The following is a 19,749-nucleotide window of genomic DNA, read 5'->3' as shown; positions in this document are numbered from 1 at the left end:
TAACTGGAAAGCTGGCTCATTCCTGCTCATTTACTTATCCTTCTCAGATCTGATTGTGTTTGATGACCAGGGTACTAGTAGATTTGTCAGTTTAACAGAACCCCCAATCCCAAGGCTACAAGCACCTTAGTATCTCATTAGTAAGTTTCCTATTAAAAATACATACAAGTGTGCCTCATTCACAGACTGCATGGTACAGGATAAACTGGTTTTGGATATAATTTCAGAGGTTCAAAGTTTTAGCTTTGATAAATGCAATTTTGATAAACTGATAAAGCACTGATTATAAACAGTCTACAGGGGTTCTTAAATTTTGGTGGATTTTACTGGTCCAGCTTTTAGAGCTAGGTTAGCATTAGAGAGGATACAGAACCCTGCAGGCATGTTCAACTCCCTCCTCCTTCACTCACCCAATCTCCTTTGTTCAGTGAATTTAGACTTAAAAATGTTCATGCCTTAACCCAAGGCCACAGCTTTTTACCATGACACCAAGATATAAATCTGTTCCAGTAGTTTTACAGACACCTGAGGGTTCCTGGGAAAAGGGCTGGGCTACTTTGTAAAGAAGTCTGGCCTGATGGAAACTAATATTACTTTGCAGAGCCTATTTTTGAGCATATTCTGTAGGTTCACTCTTCCTGCCTGGGCCAAAGCCAAACCCTCAGGGGCCCTCCACATACACCAGCCCCTGCAACAGCTCTGAATGCAAACCAAGCAAGGGCACCAACTGGGGGAATAATAACAGGTTGATTTCACCCAACTGCCCACTCATAAAAAGCTCCATATCTCTTAACTCTTATGACACATTCACAGGATGGATGCTCTCCAAACCTCCAGGGAAACAGCAAATGCTATGGCTCCAGAACTCCTGGAACACATCATCCCTAGATTTGCCATGCCATCTCCCCAAGCTCCTGGCACTTCACTGCTGATATCACCTCTCTAGGCACAAGTGGGCAACTAACCAGCAACTGAAACCTAGATTTCCAAGACGTCCCAATTATGGGCATATCTGCCCTCATGCCTCACTCATTCACCCTTGACTCTTTTGTACAACCAGGACACTTCTCAGTTTCCATTCTTTCTGGCAGTCTTCCTACTACCAATGGGTAGCCCCATTCAGAGGGCCAGTGATAATAATCTATTTTTTTCTCCTAGCACCTTGCATTCTGTCTCCTCAAGAACAGATTCCTGTGCCTGGAGGTGGTGGCACACACCTTTAATCCCAGCACTCAGGAGGCAGAGGCAGGCAGACCTCTGTGAATTCAACACTAGCCTGGCAACAGAGTAAGTTCCCGGAAAGGTACCAAAGCTACACAGAGGAAACCATGTCTCAAAAAACCAAAAAAAAAAAAAGAACAGGTTCCTGAGGTCTCCTGGATGGCAGCTATCCAAATGCTGCTCCACCCATAACCCCTGCTGAGCATGGGCCCACCCCAATCCCAATCCTCCTTCCCCATATCATCCCATGCCAGCAGGAAACAGACAGACTTGAACCTGCACCCATATAGACCCTAAAAGGTTGGGAGTTTGGAATCTCCCACTCAGGGGTTCCCATTCCACAAAGCCCACTACTGGCGGCTCCTCCTCCCCGAGATGCCTGGGACCATACCCATGCCTACTGGCTATTTAAGACCCGGCCCATAGATGTGCCATGGGTGCTCTCCTATTCTGTCTCCTGACTTCCTGAGAGCCCCTGAAAGTGTGCTGATTTGCTATGCCTTGTTTATTAAATCTGAATTTATTAATTTGGTCTAATTTGACATACTGCATCAGTGATGGAGGAAGCCAGCAACTGGGGATCTGATACTTATCACACACATACAAGCTTGCACATGAAAATTACCTTCCATTTCTTCTACAGCTCTGACAATGTTCTTCAATATTATGGTCTTCCCATTTGTAACCTAAAATACAGTACCAGAAAATGTATGTGATATATTACTGGAAATTAGGCACACTTGAAATTACTATCTTTCATGAAACTTACAACCATGACTGATTTATTCACCAGATTCTCCCCCTTTCATATGCAAAATCACAGAAGAGCACCAATCCAAAGAAAAAAGCTTGTCCCCTTAAGCTAAAAAGTGACAGAAAGCTCACATTCTTACCTATAGAAGTGAGGTTCCAGTAGGTGTCCAGCATCACATCTTTGTAGAGACTCTTCTGGGAAGGATCCAGCAAAGCCCACTCTTCATGAGTGAAGTTCACATGCACATCCTCATAGGTCACTGCATCCTAAAGTATCCCACATATGTACATAATAGAAATGGTGAGACTGACTGCATTGTACATATAGACTTCATTGAGAATATATTTACATAATTCTGTGTGCTTGATACATTCTATGACATGGGTCAGTAAATATCAAATGCAGTCACCAACTCATTTTAAAAGGAAACATCGCAGGGCGGTGGTGGCGCACGCCTTTAATCCCAGCACTCGGGAGGCAGAGCCAGGTGGATCTCTGTGAGTTCGAGGCCAGCCTGGTCTACAAAGCGAGTTCCAGGAAAGGCACAAAGCTACACATAGAAACCCTGTCTCAAAAAACCAAAAAAATAAAAAAATAAAAGGAAACATCAAAAGAGAATGACACCTTCCATTTCAGTGCCTAAAGAATAGAATATGGCACAGCAGGAGAAATGCCTAGGAATATATACAGAGAGACATGCAAACAGAGCAACACTATTTAGTATACATCAGCAGAATTTTACCAAAGTTATTAACTTCAAGAAAGGATGGACAATAAGGGTGTGGTGGTGCACGTCTCTAATCCCAAACCTCGGTAGGCAGAGACAGGTGAAACCCTGAGATTTTCAAGCCTGCCTGTTTATGTAGAGATTGCCAGGACAGCCAAAGGTTCATAGCGAGACCCTGTCTCAAACTAAAAAACAGAAAGCACTCAAGCCTCACTCAAAATTCCTCCACAGAGTTAAACATTCCCGCCAGTTCTGCTCTTGTCTATCATAAGCTGGAGTGACCCTTATTGAACTGTAAGGCTAATAATTCCCAGGAAGGAAAGCATTTTTATTCAGTTGCTGTCTGACAGATCAATGAGTTTTCAAGAACATTAGTAAAGTAAATGCTGATCCTAAAACAGTAAAACAAACACCAAAAGGGAGGGAGTATAGACAGATGGGTCAACAGATAAGATAACACATTTGAAAATAATGTAAAAGTGTAAAAACATACACAAAGGTAGAGACAATATTACACATCGACAATTTAGTGATTCAGGAGATCACTATTAATTTCATGAATGAATGCATTTTTGCTCTGAAAAATGACACCAATGCCAAAGTTCAAAAGTCATGACATGGGTAAAGTTCAGCACAAGAGCAAATGCCTGACATGTACAAAAACCTGATTCAATCTGCCAAAAATATAAACATAAAAATATCAGGCAAGGCCGGGCGGTGGTGGCGCACGCCTTTAATCCCAGCACTCGGGAGGCAGAGCCAGGCGGATCTCTGTGAGTTCGAGGCCAGCCTGGGCTACCAAGTGAGTCCCAGGAAAGGCGCAAAGCTACACAGAGAAACCCTGTCTCGAAAAAACCAAAAAAAAAAAAAAAAAAAAAATCAGGCAAGAAATATGGATTGACAAGGAAAAGCAATTACTTCTACTTTACCTTACATTATTTAAGAATGGAGTCTCTATTGTTGGTGATGGCATGCCTACTTGAGAAGGGAGGGGGCTGCTCACTTTCAAAAAAACAAAGGAATGTGCTCACACTCAGCACACTACCTGGAAGGTTTTTCATTCAACCCACAACATTTTGACACAGGTCATGTCAGGCTAACAGTCAAACCATGATGCAAAATGCATTTAGTCTGATTTCATAGATTCACATGTTATGTAATAGTCCCAATACTGTTTGAATGTCCACAGTTTCTTCTGACATGCAAGGAGGTCTCTTGACTATGACCTCATGTAATAAATAACAAATCATGAATCATATCAACCCAAACACAACGGCACATAATATACATTTCCCTTTCAAGGAATTAAGGAAAGATTGGACCAAGGCAAGTCTGAAACCATGCAGGGCAAACACCAAACATCTAATGATAATGTTTTAGTCCATGATCATCATGGGAAGAAGCATGGCAGCCAGCAGGGAGATGTCGGGCTAGACAAGAAGCTGCGAGTTCTATATCTTGATCAACAGGCAGCAGAAGGAGACTGAGGCACACTTGGTCTAGCTTGAGCATTTGAGACCCCAAAGACCACAGCCACAGTACTCACTTCCTCCAACAAGGCCACATATATTCCAACAAGACCACAACTCCTAATAGTGCCCCTTCCCATAGGCCAAGCTTCAGACATGAGTCTATGGGGCCATTCCTATTTAAACCCCACCAGGGCTACCTTTGACATTTACTGCCTAGTGCCTAGAGGGATCTGACACCTACAATCCCAAGGAAACAAATTAGAAAGTCACCTGTTCTGTCACTTCTGGAGGTAAGTCTTGTTGAAGTGCCTTCTGTTTAGACATATAGCAGAGGTCAGATGTAGATTCTGATTCAGTGTCTGGGAACCATGTCATTCATCACTGGATAGCTCTGTCTGTTTAGGTGTATGAATATGTGATAGCCACCCTGGTTGTTTTTATTGCATGTCTGTCTCTCTGTGTATATGTCTCTACATGTGTTTCTATGTGTTTCTATCAGGTTTGCTTCCCTGTATTGACCAGGGGTTTTCTCTGGTGTGAAACTCTCCTCCACCCAGGTGGAGACATGTGCTTTCTCCTGTTGGGGACCCGAATCCTTTTGGCTCTGCCAGGTTACCCAGAGGTGAAAAAATCGTCGCCACCTCTCCCACTCCAGGAGCAGAAGCACTAGCTTGTATTGTGCTTGATTCCTGCTCACATTCAGTGTTGGTCCCTGTGAGGAAATGGGAAGGGCTACTGTAAGGTAAAAGGACCAGCAAAAGAAACCCACCTTGGTCCTGAAACCAGAGACAGTGATAGAAACTCACCCTAGATCTGAAACCAGAGACAGTAATAGAAACCCACCCTGGATGAAACCAGAGACAGTGATAGAAACCCACCTTGACCCTGAACTCAGAGCCAGTGAAAGAAACACTTTGGCCCTGAACCCAGAACCAAACAAATATACCCTGACCCTGAAACTAGAGCCAAAGAAACACATTTTTGCTTTGGAACCCAAGGTAGTAATAGAAATACACCCTGGTCTTGACTAGAGCCAAAGGCTACAAAGGGCCAGTGAAAGACACACACATGTTGGCTTTGAAACCAGAGCCAAATATGACCCTGACCAACTGAACACAAAACCAACCAATCCTGAGCACAAAATCTAGCCAATCTGAGCTTGTCCAGGCTCAAGGGGATCAAAATCTGACCAATTCCCTCCCTGAAAATCTTCTCTGGAAAAACTCCACCCCTAAGAAACCCTACATAATCCCCTGTGCCTGTTCAGGTATCAGCTGTCCTTCTCCACACTAGCAGAGGCAGCCACTCTCCTGGACACCTCAGTCCCAATACAGCTCTTTCTTGAAAGTGTTTTGGGTGAAGATCTTTCACCAGCACAGAGCAGAGTCTCTGCTGGGAAGCTCCCTTAGGGGGCAGAGCAGAAGAAGAAACAGATACCTCTGCTGGGAAACTCCAATGGGAGTGGAGAAAAGTGACAACTTTTCCCAGGAGCCAGAGCAGATTGCTACATTTCTGCAGGGATTTCCCCTTTAGCAGAGTGAAGCAGAAGAAGCAACAACTTGGGCAGGAGCTAAGAAGAAACGCATTACCTCTGCTGGGAAACTCCTTTAGCTCAGCAGAGCAGAGCTCAACTGTAGAGTGCCATATCCTGAGGGGAGGCCATAACCCACCAGAAGCCAGTTTTGACTATGCCTGACTTCCAGACAAGTCAGGATACCTTTCTCCTCACAGCTGTAGGTATCCAAGATGCCTTCCCTTCACAACTGTAGATACAGCCTGACTTCCTGACATGTCAGGATACCCTTCCCTCCACGGATGTAACACTTGCAGGTATAGCCTGACTTCCCAACAAGTCAGGATACACTTCCTTCCGGAGTTCTAACAAATGCAGCCAGGCCACTAGTCCAGGCCCCAACACCCACGGCCATCTAAGCAGAATGCACACAGGTCAGGGGAAATAGTTCCTCAGATGAGCATTTCCTCCACTTCATGCCTGCTCTAAGCAGTTCCAGGGAAAGGGAAAAGTTCTCCAGGGCTGAGCCCTAAGAAAAAGAGAAAGTTCCACTACTTTCTCTTCCATAATTTTTGTCTCTTTTCAAGCAGTGATCTGTAAACCTGGTGTGCTGAAGTGTGACTGCTGTAGATGATGCCATGAAGCTGCATTTCTAACTGGAGAGAAGTGCCTGCCACACAAGGCACAAAGGTTTTAAATTTATTTAACTGTTTTGTCTGTTTGGGTTGTTTTGTGTTTTGGGGTTTTTTTGGTTTTTCTTGGGTTTTTTTTTTTTGTGTGTGTGTGTGTGTGTGTGTGTGTGTGTGTGTGTGTGTGTGTGAAAGAGAGAGAGAGAGAGAGAGAGAGAGAGAGAGAGAGAGAGAGAGAGAGAGAACAAACTGATAGTCCTAGATGCCCTGGAACTCGCGTTATAGACCAGGCTGGCCTCAAACTCTTAGATCTGCCAGCCTCTGCCTCCCAAGTACTAGGATTAAAAGCATGCAACACTACCACTGATTTAATTATTTTAACAAATTAAATTCAAAAGTCTTCAGTCCAGCAAACATGGAGAGTCACAAATCTGTGTGATCACAGCTCAGAGAAGGCTCAATTGGGAGAAAATGGGGCCAAGCAACATCTTGTGTTTGGGGACGGAGGAGAGAGTGAAAGACCTGGATGACAACAATTGGCTTCAACTGTTACAGTCAGTTGGGGAAACACATGGATGGACTCAACTGTCTCTGGTTGGGGTCATGGATTCTTTCCTCTGTTCCCTACTTGCATGGGGCCTACCTGCCTAGGACACAGGGGCCATCTCCTCCTACATAAACGCAAACCTAATTAAAGAGTCTTTTTAAGGAAAGGATGTAACAGTGCACATTTAACCATGGAGAGGTGGGGATTCCACTGGAACTGTGCCTGATGGAGGAGGGGCTTCCTTAGCAGGGGGCAGGACTAACCTTGAGTAGAAAGCAACCAAGTGGTTTGCTGTCATCTTGGCTATTATGTGAATATTATATTACAATACAGAATTTGAGCCATAGATCTGGCAAAAGTCCAATTAAATTCTAACAATTTATGCTAAGAACAAATTGGATGAGAAAAGTTTATCATGAATGAAAAAATGACCAACACATGGCTGAATAAATAGTTCCCACAGTGACCATCTGACTTTAACCTTTGAATGCAACTGCAATAACGACTTACTGAACTGCGAGGTGGTGGCGGCACACACCTTTAAACCCAGAACTTGGGAGGCAGAAGCAGGAGGATCTCTGTGATTCTGAGGCCAGCCTGGTCTATAAAGAGAAATGCTGTCTCAAAAAAAGACTGCCTTCCCTGGAGACAGTAAAAACAGCGCATACACGCGCCCTGCACCATAACGTTGACAACAAGGATGTTTCCACACAAGGTTACAAGGTTTCCCGCCTCCCACGCTCTGCCCAGGCGCACCGGGGGGCGCCACGTAATTAGGTGGTCCCCTGGTTCCCGCCCAGCTCCCGGAAGTGGCATGGCCCTTATGTGACCTCACTGTGTTGGGCGGCTGTTTCCCACAGCCCTAGGAGGACCCCACACCTGTTCCCAAGGCTCCTCCCCGCATGGGGACGGCGGCCCCTCGCTCACCATGGCGGATTCCCAGCTCGTCGGGCTCTCCTCACAGCTCCCGGCAGCGGGTCACAGCGCAGGACACGGAACACGAGAGTCTCCCCTCAGTCGCGGAGCTGCGGGAGCCTTCGCCAAGGGGGAACGGAAGTACCCGCCCACATTCTGACTGGGTCCATCTGGAGGCCGTGATTGGATAGTGATGCCTGAGTGACAGGGGCAGCTCCCTTAGAGAAAGAGTGCAGTGAAAAGCTGCAGCTCGCCCGTTGTGGTGGCGCTCGCCAGTAGGATTTGATGAAGGAGGTGTAGGCAGGAAAATGACAAATTCGAGACCAGCCTGGGCTACAAATTTTAGGGCTGGACAGATGGCTCAGAGGTTAAGACAACTGACTGTTCTTCCAGAGCTTCTGAGTTCAATTTCCAATCACCACGTGATGGCTTGCAGCCATCTATAATGAGATTTGGTGCCCTCTCCTGGCTTGCAGGCATACATGGAGGCAAAACGTTGTATACATAATAAATAAGTAAATCTTTTCAAAAAAAAAAAAAATACCCTGTAGTCGAGATCCTGAGCAGCTGTTGGAGAGGAACCGCTGCTTGATGAACTTTAAAAAAAAAAAAAAACAGATGCAGCTCTGTAGTTCCCAACTGTCACAGACCTGCAGAGATTGGCATTGAAGCAGAAACTTGCACCTATACTGAACAGTCGTCCCTGAACTTGTCCCTCACTCAGTAGACAATTTTCCATCTGCCCACCGGGTCTCTCTAGCATATGAAGATCATTAAACAATGTGCAGTGGAGTGATCCCCCTCCCTCACAGCTGAAATGGTACCCAGTCCACCCAATTCAAATATAAACCACCTGATTGACATTCACCAGGCACCAGCAATTTCAGTAAGGAACACCCACGACTGCTCACACCTCTCTCAGCTGCACCTTGCCATCCAAACACTAACACTTTCCCAGCTTTCTATGGTGGCACTGGCCTATCATGCCAGCACTTGGGAGGTGGAGACAGGAAGGACATCAAAGGTTAAACCAGCTTGTGACCTGAAACACCAGCAATTAGGGGCCCCAAAGGGGAGGTGTTCAGGGTGACAACCTGGAATGAGAAGATAGAAAGTTATGGAGCAGTACATATTGCATAAACTGATGGCTCATGCTAAGCAAGTTTATTAAGTACAGCTCTTACACACCATTTGAGAGGGGGCAGGGCAAGAAGAACACAGGCGACCTCAGGCTGAGCACCTGGTGGCCTAGGGACTGATAGCCACACCCCCTCAGGCTAAAGAGTCTGGAACCCTTGATTCCTTCAACACAGTGGCTCAAATTCCAGAACAGACTTTGCCATGTCTGTCCTTAGGCCAATACACAGAACTAGTGTCCCTTGGATGATTTCATCAAGGACTCAGAAAAAGCCTTGGATGGACTGACTCCCAAAGGGCCCACCTCCAACCTCAACAAACAAAAACACATATGAAAATGGAAACTTGCTTTTGTGGAGTTTTATCCTGTGTCCTGCTATGGTGATATTTTATTTGTATTAAAATGTTATTTCGCCGGGCGGTGGTGGCGCATGCCTTTAATCCCAGCACTCGGGAGGCAGAGCCAGGCGGATCTCTGTGAGTTCGAGGCCAGCCTGGACTACCGAGTGAGTTCCAGGAAAGGCGCAAAGCTACACAGAGAGACCCTGTCTCGAAAAACCAAAAAAAAATAAAATAAATAAAATAAAAAAATAAAATAAAATAAAATGTTATTTGTATGTTAATAAATAAAGTTGCCCGGGGGTCAGAGCTATTAGCAAGCCATAGGAAAGCAGGGCAGTGGTAGCATACGCTTGTAATTCCAGCACTTGGTAGGCAGAGCTGGGTAAGTCTCTGTGTGTTCAGGGATACAGCCATTATTGGATACACATGCCTTTAATCTTAATACCAATCATGGAAAACCTGGAGGCCTATACAGACAGGCTGTGAGGAGGCGGTCATGTGGTTGGGTTTACAACCAATGAGAAGGCAGGACAGGAACTCTATATAAAGACTTTAACACAGGGGTAGCTCTGGTTCAGAGAGGTAGGACCACTGCAGGAGGAAGGGTAAGGTTTTAGCTCTTAGCTCTGACCTCTTGGCTTTCTTCTTTGCATTGGTTCTGTGTTTCTTATTTAATAAGAAGGTTGGATACATCTACATTTGGCGCCCAACTTGACAAGAATTCATTAAAAACCGCTTGGCTTGGCTTGGCGGCAGGTCCGGTTTCCAGCCTGGGCGGCCCGGCTGCCTAGCTTGGGCCCAGGCCTGACTGACCCGCAGCTGGAGCTACTTGCAACTGCTACAAACAACTCAGACCTGCCCTGCTGAACAGGGCCCCTGCCTGTAAAGCCAAGGCTTGACTCGGCTCAAGCGGCTACACTTTCTCTCTCTCTCTCTCTCTCTCTCTCTCTCTCTCTCTCTCTCTGGATTCACACCTCGAACACCAGGTGGCTGTGAAATTCCCTGGGATTCTACTGTTCTACCCAGACTTGGTAAGTCAATTAACATATCTATTTAAAAGAGATTTTTTTTCTACATTAAAAAAAAATGGGCTTTATGTGTACATTGGAAGAAAATTGGGCTTTGTTTGAAACTTTAGGCACTCTGACAATGGAACAACTATATGAAAAGATTAATATTGATCGAATTATTCAGTTTATTACTTTTCTTATCCTCATTTTACTATTTTAAAAGATCGTCAACTTAAGTGCCAGGATAACAGTCTTAGAAAAACTTGTTAAACCGGTAAAAATGAATTATAGAGAAATTCAAATTCAGACAGAAGAAATAAATAGTGAAGTTGTTTCAAAATTGGATCATAAGGTTACAGAAAGAAAGCCAGTTTTCACACAATCACCCTTAATTTATCCAGTAGCCGTACAGCAGCTACCTGATGAAGAGAATGAACAAAATACTTGGGTTCCAGTTGAAATGTTAGACTTACGAAGATTTAAGGAGGCAATAGCATCTTATGGCATGCACTAACCATATGTAAAGCAAATGTTAAACACCTGGTCAACTTGTAATAGGATTCTACCAAAGGACTGGCGGGAATTGGCACAGGCTGTTCTTGAACCCGGACAAAATCTCCAGTGGAAAATGTGGTTCAGTAATGAGGCTAAAAATATAGAAAGACAATGGAGGGATAGCAGAATACAAGTCTGCCAGGATCAGCTTATTGGCGAAGGCCAATATGCTTCAGTACAAACACAATGTTTATATGATGTCCAAACCCTAGTTCTATGAAAAACGGCAGCTTTGAATGCATGGGACAGAGTTGAAGAACCAGGAAAAAAACTGAGTCATTTACAAAGGTTATACAGGGCCCCAAAGAATCTTTCACAGATTTCTTACAAAGATTGACTTCAGCAGTACAAAAAATGGTCCCGAATTCAGAGGCTAGTCAGATAATAATTGAATCTTTAGCCTTTGAGAATGCAAATGAAGCGTGCAAAAGAATAATTAGGCCATTTAAGGCAAGATCTGCACCTTTGGAAGATTGGATTAGAGATACAGTTAATGTAGAGGTTTATGACCATGATGATATGTGGGTAGGAAAAGCAATTTCAAAAGGTTTGAGCAATGTTAGATGTTTTGGATGTGGAAAGCAAGGACATTTGAAAAGGGATTGTAAACAGGTCATTCCTAGAAATAATGTTTCTTCAAGGAACACTGGCAACAGAATGCCCCTTCCTTCTGGAGTATGCAGAAGGTGTGGTAAGGGAAAACACTGGACCAACGAATGTAGATCAACAAGGGACAGACAGGGTAACCCTCTGCCTCGAGCTTCGGGAAACTCCCAGAGGGGCCTCAGGCAGGCCCCCACAGTAAATCCAGTTCAAACCTTTCCTGCAGTTGTAGAGGAAACCCCTACTCAAAGCAACTAAATAACCAAATGTCTATTGGAATAAATCATGTTAGTCGAGATGATGAAACAGAGAAAATAGGAAATACAGGAAAAAACATAAAGAAAATTTTTTGGCAAACTTCTATTAATGAACAAAGACCAAAACTAACAATAAAAATAAATGATGTTTTGTTGTCTGGTCTGGTAGACACAGGTGCTGACATTACCATAATTGCACCAGAATTTTGGCATCCAACTTGGCCTCTTCAGGAGGTAAACATTCAACTCTTAGGAATTGGAACATTATCTAGAGTGAAACAAAGTGTAAGATGGCTTGAATGTATAGGTCCAGAAGGACAGAAAGGAAAATTAAAACCATATATGGCTAACATAGCTATGAACCTGTGGGGTCAAGACTTGTTACAACAATGGAATACTCAGATTAATATCCCTCCAATCTCAGAAACAAATCATAAATTAGTACATGTTTCTGAGAGAAATATTAAAAGATATTATTCTAATGAGTGCTCACCAGCCATCCATGTCATACAAGAACAGGGCACAACAACTGATAATCTTCCAAAAACATTAACAGCTCTACCTTTAAAATGGTCAACAGACAAGCCTGTATGGGTTCAGCAATGGCCTTTAACAACAGAGAAACTCCAGGCTTTACAAGAGCTGGTGGAAGAACAGTTAAATGCTCATCATATTGAAGAATCAACCAGCCCTTGGAATTCTCCTGTATTTGTTATAAAAAAAAAAATCTGGTAAATGGAGAATGATAACAGACCTTAGAGCAATTAACAAAGTAATTCAGCCAATGGGCTCTTTACATTCTGGAATTCCTTTACCTACTCTGTTACCAAAAGGCTGGCCTCTCATAGTTATTGATTTAAAAGACTGTTTCTTTTCAATACCCTTACAAGAAAAAGACAGAGAAAGATTTGCTTTCACAGTGCCTACTTATAATAATTCTCAACCGGTTAAAAGATTTCAATGGAGGGTTCTCCCACAGGGAATGTTGAATAGCCCAACTTTGTGCCAATATTTTGTAAAACAGCCATTAGAAGTGGTACGTAAAAAATTTCCTAAATCTATAATTTATCATTATATGGATGACATTTTATTAGCTGATTCAAATGCAGATACTTTAGAAAGAATGTTTGAAAAAGTAAAGAAAATTTTGCTTGCTGGGGATTACAAATTGCTTTAGAAAAGGTACAAAGAGGAGATTCTATTAATTATTTAGGATATAAAATAGAACTTCAAAAAATTAGACCTCGGGCTGGAGAGATGGCTCAGAGGTTAAGAGCACCAACTGCTCTTCCAGAGGTCCTGAGTTCAATTCCCAGCACCCACATGGTGGCTTGATCTGGCGCCCTCTTCTGTGTATATAATAAATAAATAAATCTTTAAAAAAAAATTAGACCTCAAAAAGTGCAAATTAGGAGAGATCGACTACAGACTCTTAATGACTTTCAAAGATTATTTGGAGACATTTCTCATCTAAGAACTATTGTTGGGGTAAAAAATGATGAACTGAATAATTTGTTTAAAACCTTAGAAGGTGATAAGGACTTAAATAGTCCAAGAGAATTATCACCTGAAGCTGAGAAAGAATTGGCCTTGGTAGAAAAGAAAGTACATGAAGGGCACATAGATCGTATTGATCCAAAGCTGGATTGCATTTTGGTTATTTTACCTTCTAGGCATTCCCCAACAGGAATATTAATGCAAAGGGAAGATATTATATTGGAATGGATATTTTTACCAAATAAACCAAATGAAAATTTAAAAACTTATGTGGAAAAAATCTCTGACTTGATTTGGAAAGGAAAATTGAGACTTCGTCAATTAGCAGGAATAGACCCAGCAGAAATTGTCGTACCTTTAACTAAGGAGGACATTGAAAAATTATGGATAGAAAATGAAGCTTGGCAAAAAGCTTGTAGTAATTTTTTGGGAGAAATTAACAGCAAATATCCCAAAAGCAATAGAATTGATCTTATAAAGAGAGCTGATTGGATCTTGCCTCGAATTGTGAGGAAAAAACCCATATCTGGAGTTCGTACATTTTATACAGATGCCAACAAACAAGGAAAGGCAGGTTACAAATCAGAAAATTTAAGTAAAGTGGTTCAAAGTCCTTATAATTCAGTTCAAAAATCAGAATTGTATGATATTCTGTTGGTATTAATGGATTTTTCAGAACCTCTCAATATAGTAACTGACTCTCAGTATGCTGAAAGAGTAGTATTACATATTGAGACTGCAGAATTTATCCACGATGCTTCAGAATTAACTTCATTATTTATTCAATTACAAGATACAATCAGAAAAAGGAGTCATCCTTTATATATAACTCACATCCGATCCCATACTGGTCTGCCAGGCCCTCTAGCACAAGGCAATGATGAGATTGATAAATTATTGATAGGAAATGTGCTGGAGGCCTCAGAATTTCATAAAAAACATCATGTCAATAGTAAAGGTTTAAAAAAGGATTTTTCCATAACCTGGCAACAAGCCAAAGAAATAGTAAAGAAATGTCCTACTTGTTCCTTCTACAATCAAACACCATTACCAGCAGGATGTAACCCAAAGGGTACTCAGAGGAATAAAATCTGGCAGATGGACGTGTTTCACTTTGCAGAATTTGGAAAACTGAAATATGTACACCACACTATCGATACTTATTCAGGATTTCAATGGGCAACTGCTTTGAGTTCTGAAAAAGCTGATTCTGTAATCACTCATTTGCTAGAAGTTATGGCCATCATGGGTTTACCTGCACAAATCAAAACTGATAATGCTCCATCATATGTCTCTGTTAAAATGAAACAGTTTTTTGCTTATTATAATATAAACCATGTTACAGGTATACCACATAATCCTACAGGTCAAGCAGTTATAGAAAGATCAAACAGAACTCTAAAGGATATGCTAAATAAACAAAAAGGAGTAACAAAAACCCCCAGAAATAGACTACATAATGCTCTATTAACTTTGAATTTTCTCAATGCCAATGAGAAAGGAACAACAGCTGCAGAGAGACATTGGATAATAGAAAAAACTAAAGAATTAAATCAACCTATATACTTTAAGGATGTGCTGACCTCAGAATGGAAACCAGGGTATGTGTTACGATGGGGACGAGGTTTTGCTTTTATTTCTACAGGAGAAGATAAGTTGTGGGTACCATCAAAATTGATAAAGGTTCGATTTGAACAAGAGAGACCTCTTAATTAGAGGAGGTGATAGTTCATCAACTATCGTAAACATCCAATTTAAACTAACTTACATCAGTAACACATGCCTTTTCATTTAATCAGATAACTTGTAAAAAAGGAACATCCCCAAAAAACCTTGAGGAAAGGTTTTTGTTTTTGTCTTTTAGGAGAATGAAGGTTAAGGAATTTGAAGAACACTGGACAAATGAGACAACTGAAGAGAAGGAACAAATCATCTATCCTAAGAAACAGAGTGAAATGGCATATGGGTATGTTATCTAAAAAAATTTTATGTCTTCCTAAATGTTTGTTTCTGCTTTTCTTTAAAGATTTAACACTATTTAACTTCTAATAGTCCCAGTTCAATTAAAATTTAAAGCTGACTTTGGAGTTGGAGAATGGCTCTCTCCTTCTTTAAACTCAAGCATGTTGTTAAAAGGAAAATGCAAACTCCCTGTATCATGCCAGAAGAAAAGAGCCATCTTCTGCTATGGGACAGGAGAAAAGCCATATTAATTAAGGGACTATTCTATTACGAATCTCAACTCTTTGATTCTATTCTGATTCTTTAAACTTTTCTTAAAGTATGAATTTTATATCAAAATTTACAAGATCAATATATATAGATATATATACATTTTAAACTTTGTTAAGATATAAATGGTCATATAGAGTACTAACTAATTCTAAAAAGTCGCATATATAGTCTTTGTGTTCGAGTCTCTTATCAGTTTTTTGCAGGAAATCACGGTTAGGCCTAACATCAACTGAAGTCTCCAGGAAGAAGATGGGGCCCCACAACAACAATTCCACGTGGACAATAATAACATCACTAAGCTGACAAACATCATCTACAGATCAGCTTTGAACTACAAAGTGCTCAGAGCAATTTTGAGAAGAGCTAGCTGAGATGATCCAGTCTCAAAGACTACTTGAATAAGGATTTGAGATAAACCCTGAATTTTGGCATTATACACAGACTGGATAATGAAGGATATATTTACCTTTCCTAGAATTTGACAATTAACCTAAAATTTTTCTTTCAGGATAAAGATACCTTCGCCCATACCCAGCAGGAAGCAATTTCAAGAATACGACGCCCACATTCCCAAAGAGGTGGTGTGGGGCAGTTGGTTTTTTTGGTCTTTTAATGGGTTTTGGGTCTGGGATAATTTTCATTGATTAGGGGGGTTGGTTACAAGTTGTTGTCAAGGGTTAGGAAAAAGGCTAAGCAAAGGAGATTAGATTTAAGGTTCTTGTTTTAAAAAAAAAGAGAAAGAAAGAAGAAGAAAAAGACAATTACTAGTTTTAAATACTTTACATTGGATTGGATTGTTTTATATTGTATACAAATTATATATATTGAAATTGATATTGTTAGAAAATGTTATATATATTTTTCTAATTGTACCATTCATCTAACAATGTAATTCAATTTTCTGATCCTTGAATGTTATTACCAACTATTAGGATATAAAGAAATGAAAGTTAGTAGTTAGATATTATAATAGAACTTGTAGTTATATTAGGTATGTTTTCAAGATTGAGTAGATATATTTTAGATAGACAGGTTATCTTCAAACCCTTCAGAGATCTACAGAATATGGCATTTAAAATGTTTTAATAACTTAGAAAATTTTTCTTTTTTTGTTATGACTATGAGACATGTCGGCTCCTGGCAGTACCAATCTACTTCAGAGAAAATATGGGCATTGAAGAAACTGCATATGGAGTTAACTTTCATTGTGGCAAAAGTTAGCCACTGGACAACAAAGTATCCTCGAATCAACAGGACAAAATGGACAGACAGGACATAAAACAAAGGATTACTGATTCTTGCCAAAACAAGTGTGGTTATGGCTTTATCAAAAGGCATCTTCAGAGGCCAGGACAATATGGCACCGTCCCTGAAGTGGCCTTCGCAATTCGAAAAAGGTACAGTGCCCTTTTCTTCAAAGGCAGCTGAACAGGCAGTGGGCCGATGGCCTCTGATGTGCAATGAAACAGCAGCTGAAACAGTTATTCTTGAAGAGTAACTAAGCTCACGCCTCTCAATAGTAGACTGGCATTTGATAAAGGGATATGGAGAAGAATGGGATGCTGAGATGAAGCCATATATACACAGCCAAGAAGAATAGACAGCTGAATTAAAAAACCATCAACAATTTCCAGAATTTAAAATCCTGAATCATGACATGACACTAGTGGAATTCAGGTGTTTCTGGTACATGGACTACTCTCACTCAATGTGAGGTTGAACTGATGACCTTGTGTACATCCTACTTCACAAATGAGTCTGTCAGATATGCTAAGCCTATAGGCTGAAGATGATGCCCCAGCACTTCGGAGAAACTTCAGGTGACTGTCCAGACAGCTGTCTGTTTCTGTCAACTCACAAATTTTTTGGAAGTTGCTTATGTGCACTTCCTGTTTTTATTTTTGTTAGCTAATATTATTTCCTTCTTGGGTCTCTGAGGGAGTTGAAGATTAGTTAGTTATAGTTGAAGGTTAGTTAGTTATAGTTGAAGATTAATTAGGATACATTTTGGACTTACCAAAACAGGATAGATAATGAAATTATTTTCTCTGAATTTGTCACATACAAATGGACTAGACATTGTTTAGGTATTTATTACTTGTATATATTGTATATAGTTATTGTCCTTTTGTATATAGTTTTTCTTATATTAGTTATAAGCTTTTTCTTTTTTTCCCTTTTTATTAAAATAGAAAAGGGGAAATATGGTGATATTTTATTTGTATTAAAATGTTATTTGTATGTTAATAAATAAAGTTGCCCGGGGGTCAGAGCTATTAGCAAGCCATAGGAAAGCAGGGCAGTGGTAGCGTATGCTTGTAATTCCAGCACTTGGTAGGCAGAGCTGGGTAAGTCTCTGTGTGTTCAGGGATACAGCCATTATTGGATACACATGCCTTTAATCTTAATACCAATCATGGAAAACCTGGAGGCCTATACAGACAGGCTGTGAGGAGGCGGTCATGTGGTTGGGTTTACAACCAATGAGAAGGCAGGACAGGAACTCTATATAAAGACTTTAACACAGGGGTAGCTCTGGTTCGGAGAGGTAGGACCACTGCAGGAGGAAGGGTAAGGTTTTAGCTCTTAGCTCTGACCTCTTGGCTTTCTTCTTTGCATTGGTTCTGTGTTTCTTATTTAATAAGAAGGTTGGATACATCTACATCCTGTCTACAGGCCTTCCACTGAAGTTTCATGCAAGCCACATTAACACTTGAATGGCAAGTTCTGCTGCACGCTGCAGGAAAACGTAATGGAATTCAGCTACTACTACAAAAGCTACTACTTTGAAAACTCCAGGGCTTCTCCAAAGATCAAGCCATGACTTAAGAAGTCTTGGTGATATTTTAGCTTTCATATATATATATGCCCGTTCCTAAAATTATTTACTTGTGTGCTTCCAAAGAACTCCTAACAGTGTATTTAAATAAAACGCCTACCAATCATCCAAGGCTGAATGAAACTACACCTGTCTCTTAGGTCAGGCAGATAGCTTTATTTCTTGTGCAATTTAGGGTGAGACCCTCCTTTCTTTTACAACCTTACTAATAGACCCCTAACTTCTTACCTAACCACTTCTAGGAATGTGAACTAAGCACGTAGATCCCCTTTGGGATATACTAACTGGTCATTAGCACTCAGTTGACCTCCTCTTTTGCCACTCCCATTTTGGGTTGTAAAAGAAAGCCTGGTGGTCACTGCCTGAGGAGTATTCTTACCTGCCTTGATGACCCCGTAGAATTCAGGCCTGGTGACCTTGCTCAACAGGGGATTGCTGTGGCTTGGGTTTATAACTGGATTCCTGGGAGATTTAGGGGGGACGTGGAGAACTGAGAGACAGAGAACAGAGAGGGATAAAGAGGATTTTGACAGAGAGAACGTGTGGACAGATGGAAGATGAGGAAGAGTCAGATGGGGAAGTACTAGCTAGGTAAGAACGAATTGAAAAGGACCTAGATGAGGCAGAATTAAGATGAGAGAATTAAGATAGAACTTAGAGGGAGCAATAGATGAATATAGAGAGAAATCTGGCAAGAAAGGAGCTAAAAGAAAACAGAAGCTTGTAGAGAGAGAACTGACACAGAATAATAAAGTGTCTGGACTAAGAAGCTTCATGTACATAGATTCATTTCCTTTCATCAAAGATGAATTATCAGCTGGCTGTAGATTCTTTCGGGAATCTGGGAGGGAACTATAAAGGGGTTGGACCCCCTTAGTCCTCAATAATGTGTCAGGGACAAGGACAGAATCTCTAGTTAATGGGAAAATACAGACCCCCGATAAGACAGAGAACTAGATCATCTTACAGTCAGGTTGCCTAGCAACAGGACATTGAGTCAGAGGCCTTGACCCTTTCACCCTGTAAAAATCCTATAAAAACATCCTGTTAACTTGCCCCACCCTATGCAAATAACAGCTTCTTGCTCCCCCCACCCTGCAGGAACTATATAAACCCTCCGGAAGAAAAATAAAGTTGCACGTTGATCAGAATCTAGACTTGGTGTATTTCCTTTGTATCTCCTGTCCCTACATTCCCTCCTTAGGGTGGTCGAGTACCCCTTGAAGCCCTGCTGGCCGGGGCAATAATGTTCGATCTGGCATATGATAGGATTTATGGATCACATAATCTAGTTTCCCAAGACTACTCATTTGTACCTCAACTTGGAAAATAACAGGTGGAGTCACATGCTAATGCTGATTATAGAATGGCTGCATGTTGGGAGCACAGAGGTGTCGCAGGCTTTATTTTGAGCCAACAACCAGCTCCCACATCATGACACACAGATTATTAGTTATGAACGCTCAGGCCTTATTTTATGCTTGTCCCACTCGCTC

The 19,749-nt window shown here is 41.4% G+C and overlaps 2 protein-coding genes across 2 annotated transcripts in view; both read right to left on the bottom strand.

The window, feature by feature from the left end:
* The window catches only part of LOC128115839 (zinc finger protein 658B-like), a 47,640-nt gene that overhangs the window by 21,125 nt on the left and 6,766 nt on the right, over nucleotides 1-19,749 (bottom strand).
* Nucleotides 1,843-7,950, bottom strand: LOC128115836 (zinc finger protein 431-like). Its single transcript, XM_052746931.1, has 3 exons — nucleotides 7,791-7,950; nucleotides 2,115-2,241; nucleotides 1,843-1,907 (listed from the first exon to the last, which is right to left on the bottom strand). Exons 1-3 carry the CDS (start codon nucleotides 7,791-7,793, stop codon nucleotides 1,843-1,845), a joined length of 195 nt encoding a protein of 64 aa, XP_052602891.1. The 5' UTR covers nucleotides 7,794-7,950.

The sequence above is a fragment of the Peromyscus californicus genome, unplaced genomic scaffold (assembly GCF_007827085.1).
Source record: "Peromyscus californicus insignis strain IS unplaced genomic scaffold, ASM782708v3 Scaffold_1__1_contigs__length_55948999, whole genome shotgun sequence".
Taxonomy (NCBI): Eukaryota; Metazoa; Chordata; class Mammalia; order Rodentia; family Cricetidae; genus Peromyscus; species Peromyscus californicus.
The sequence above is the reverse complement of the archived record's forward strand: the minus strand, read 5'-3'. Positions and strand labels throughout refer to the sequence as shown.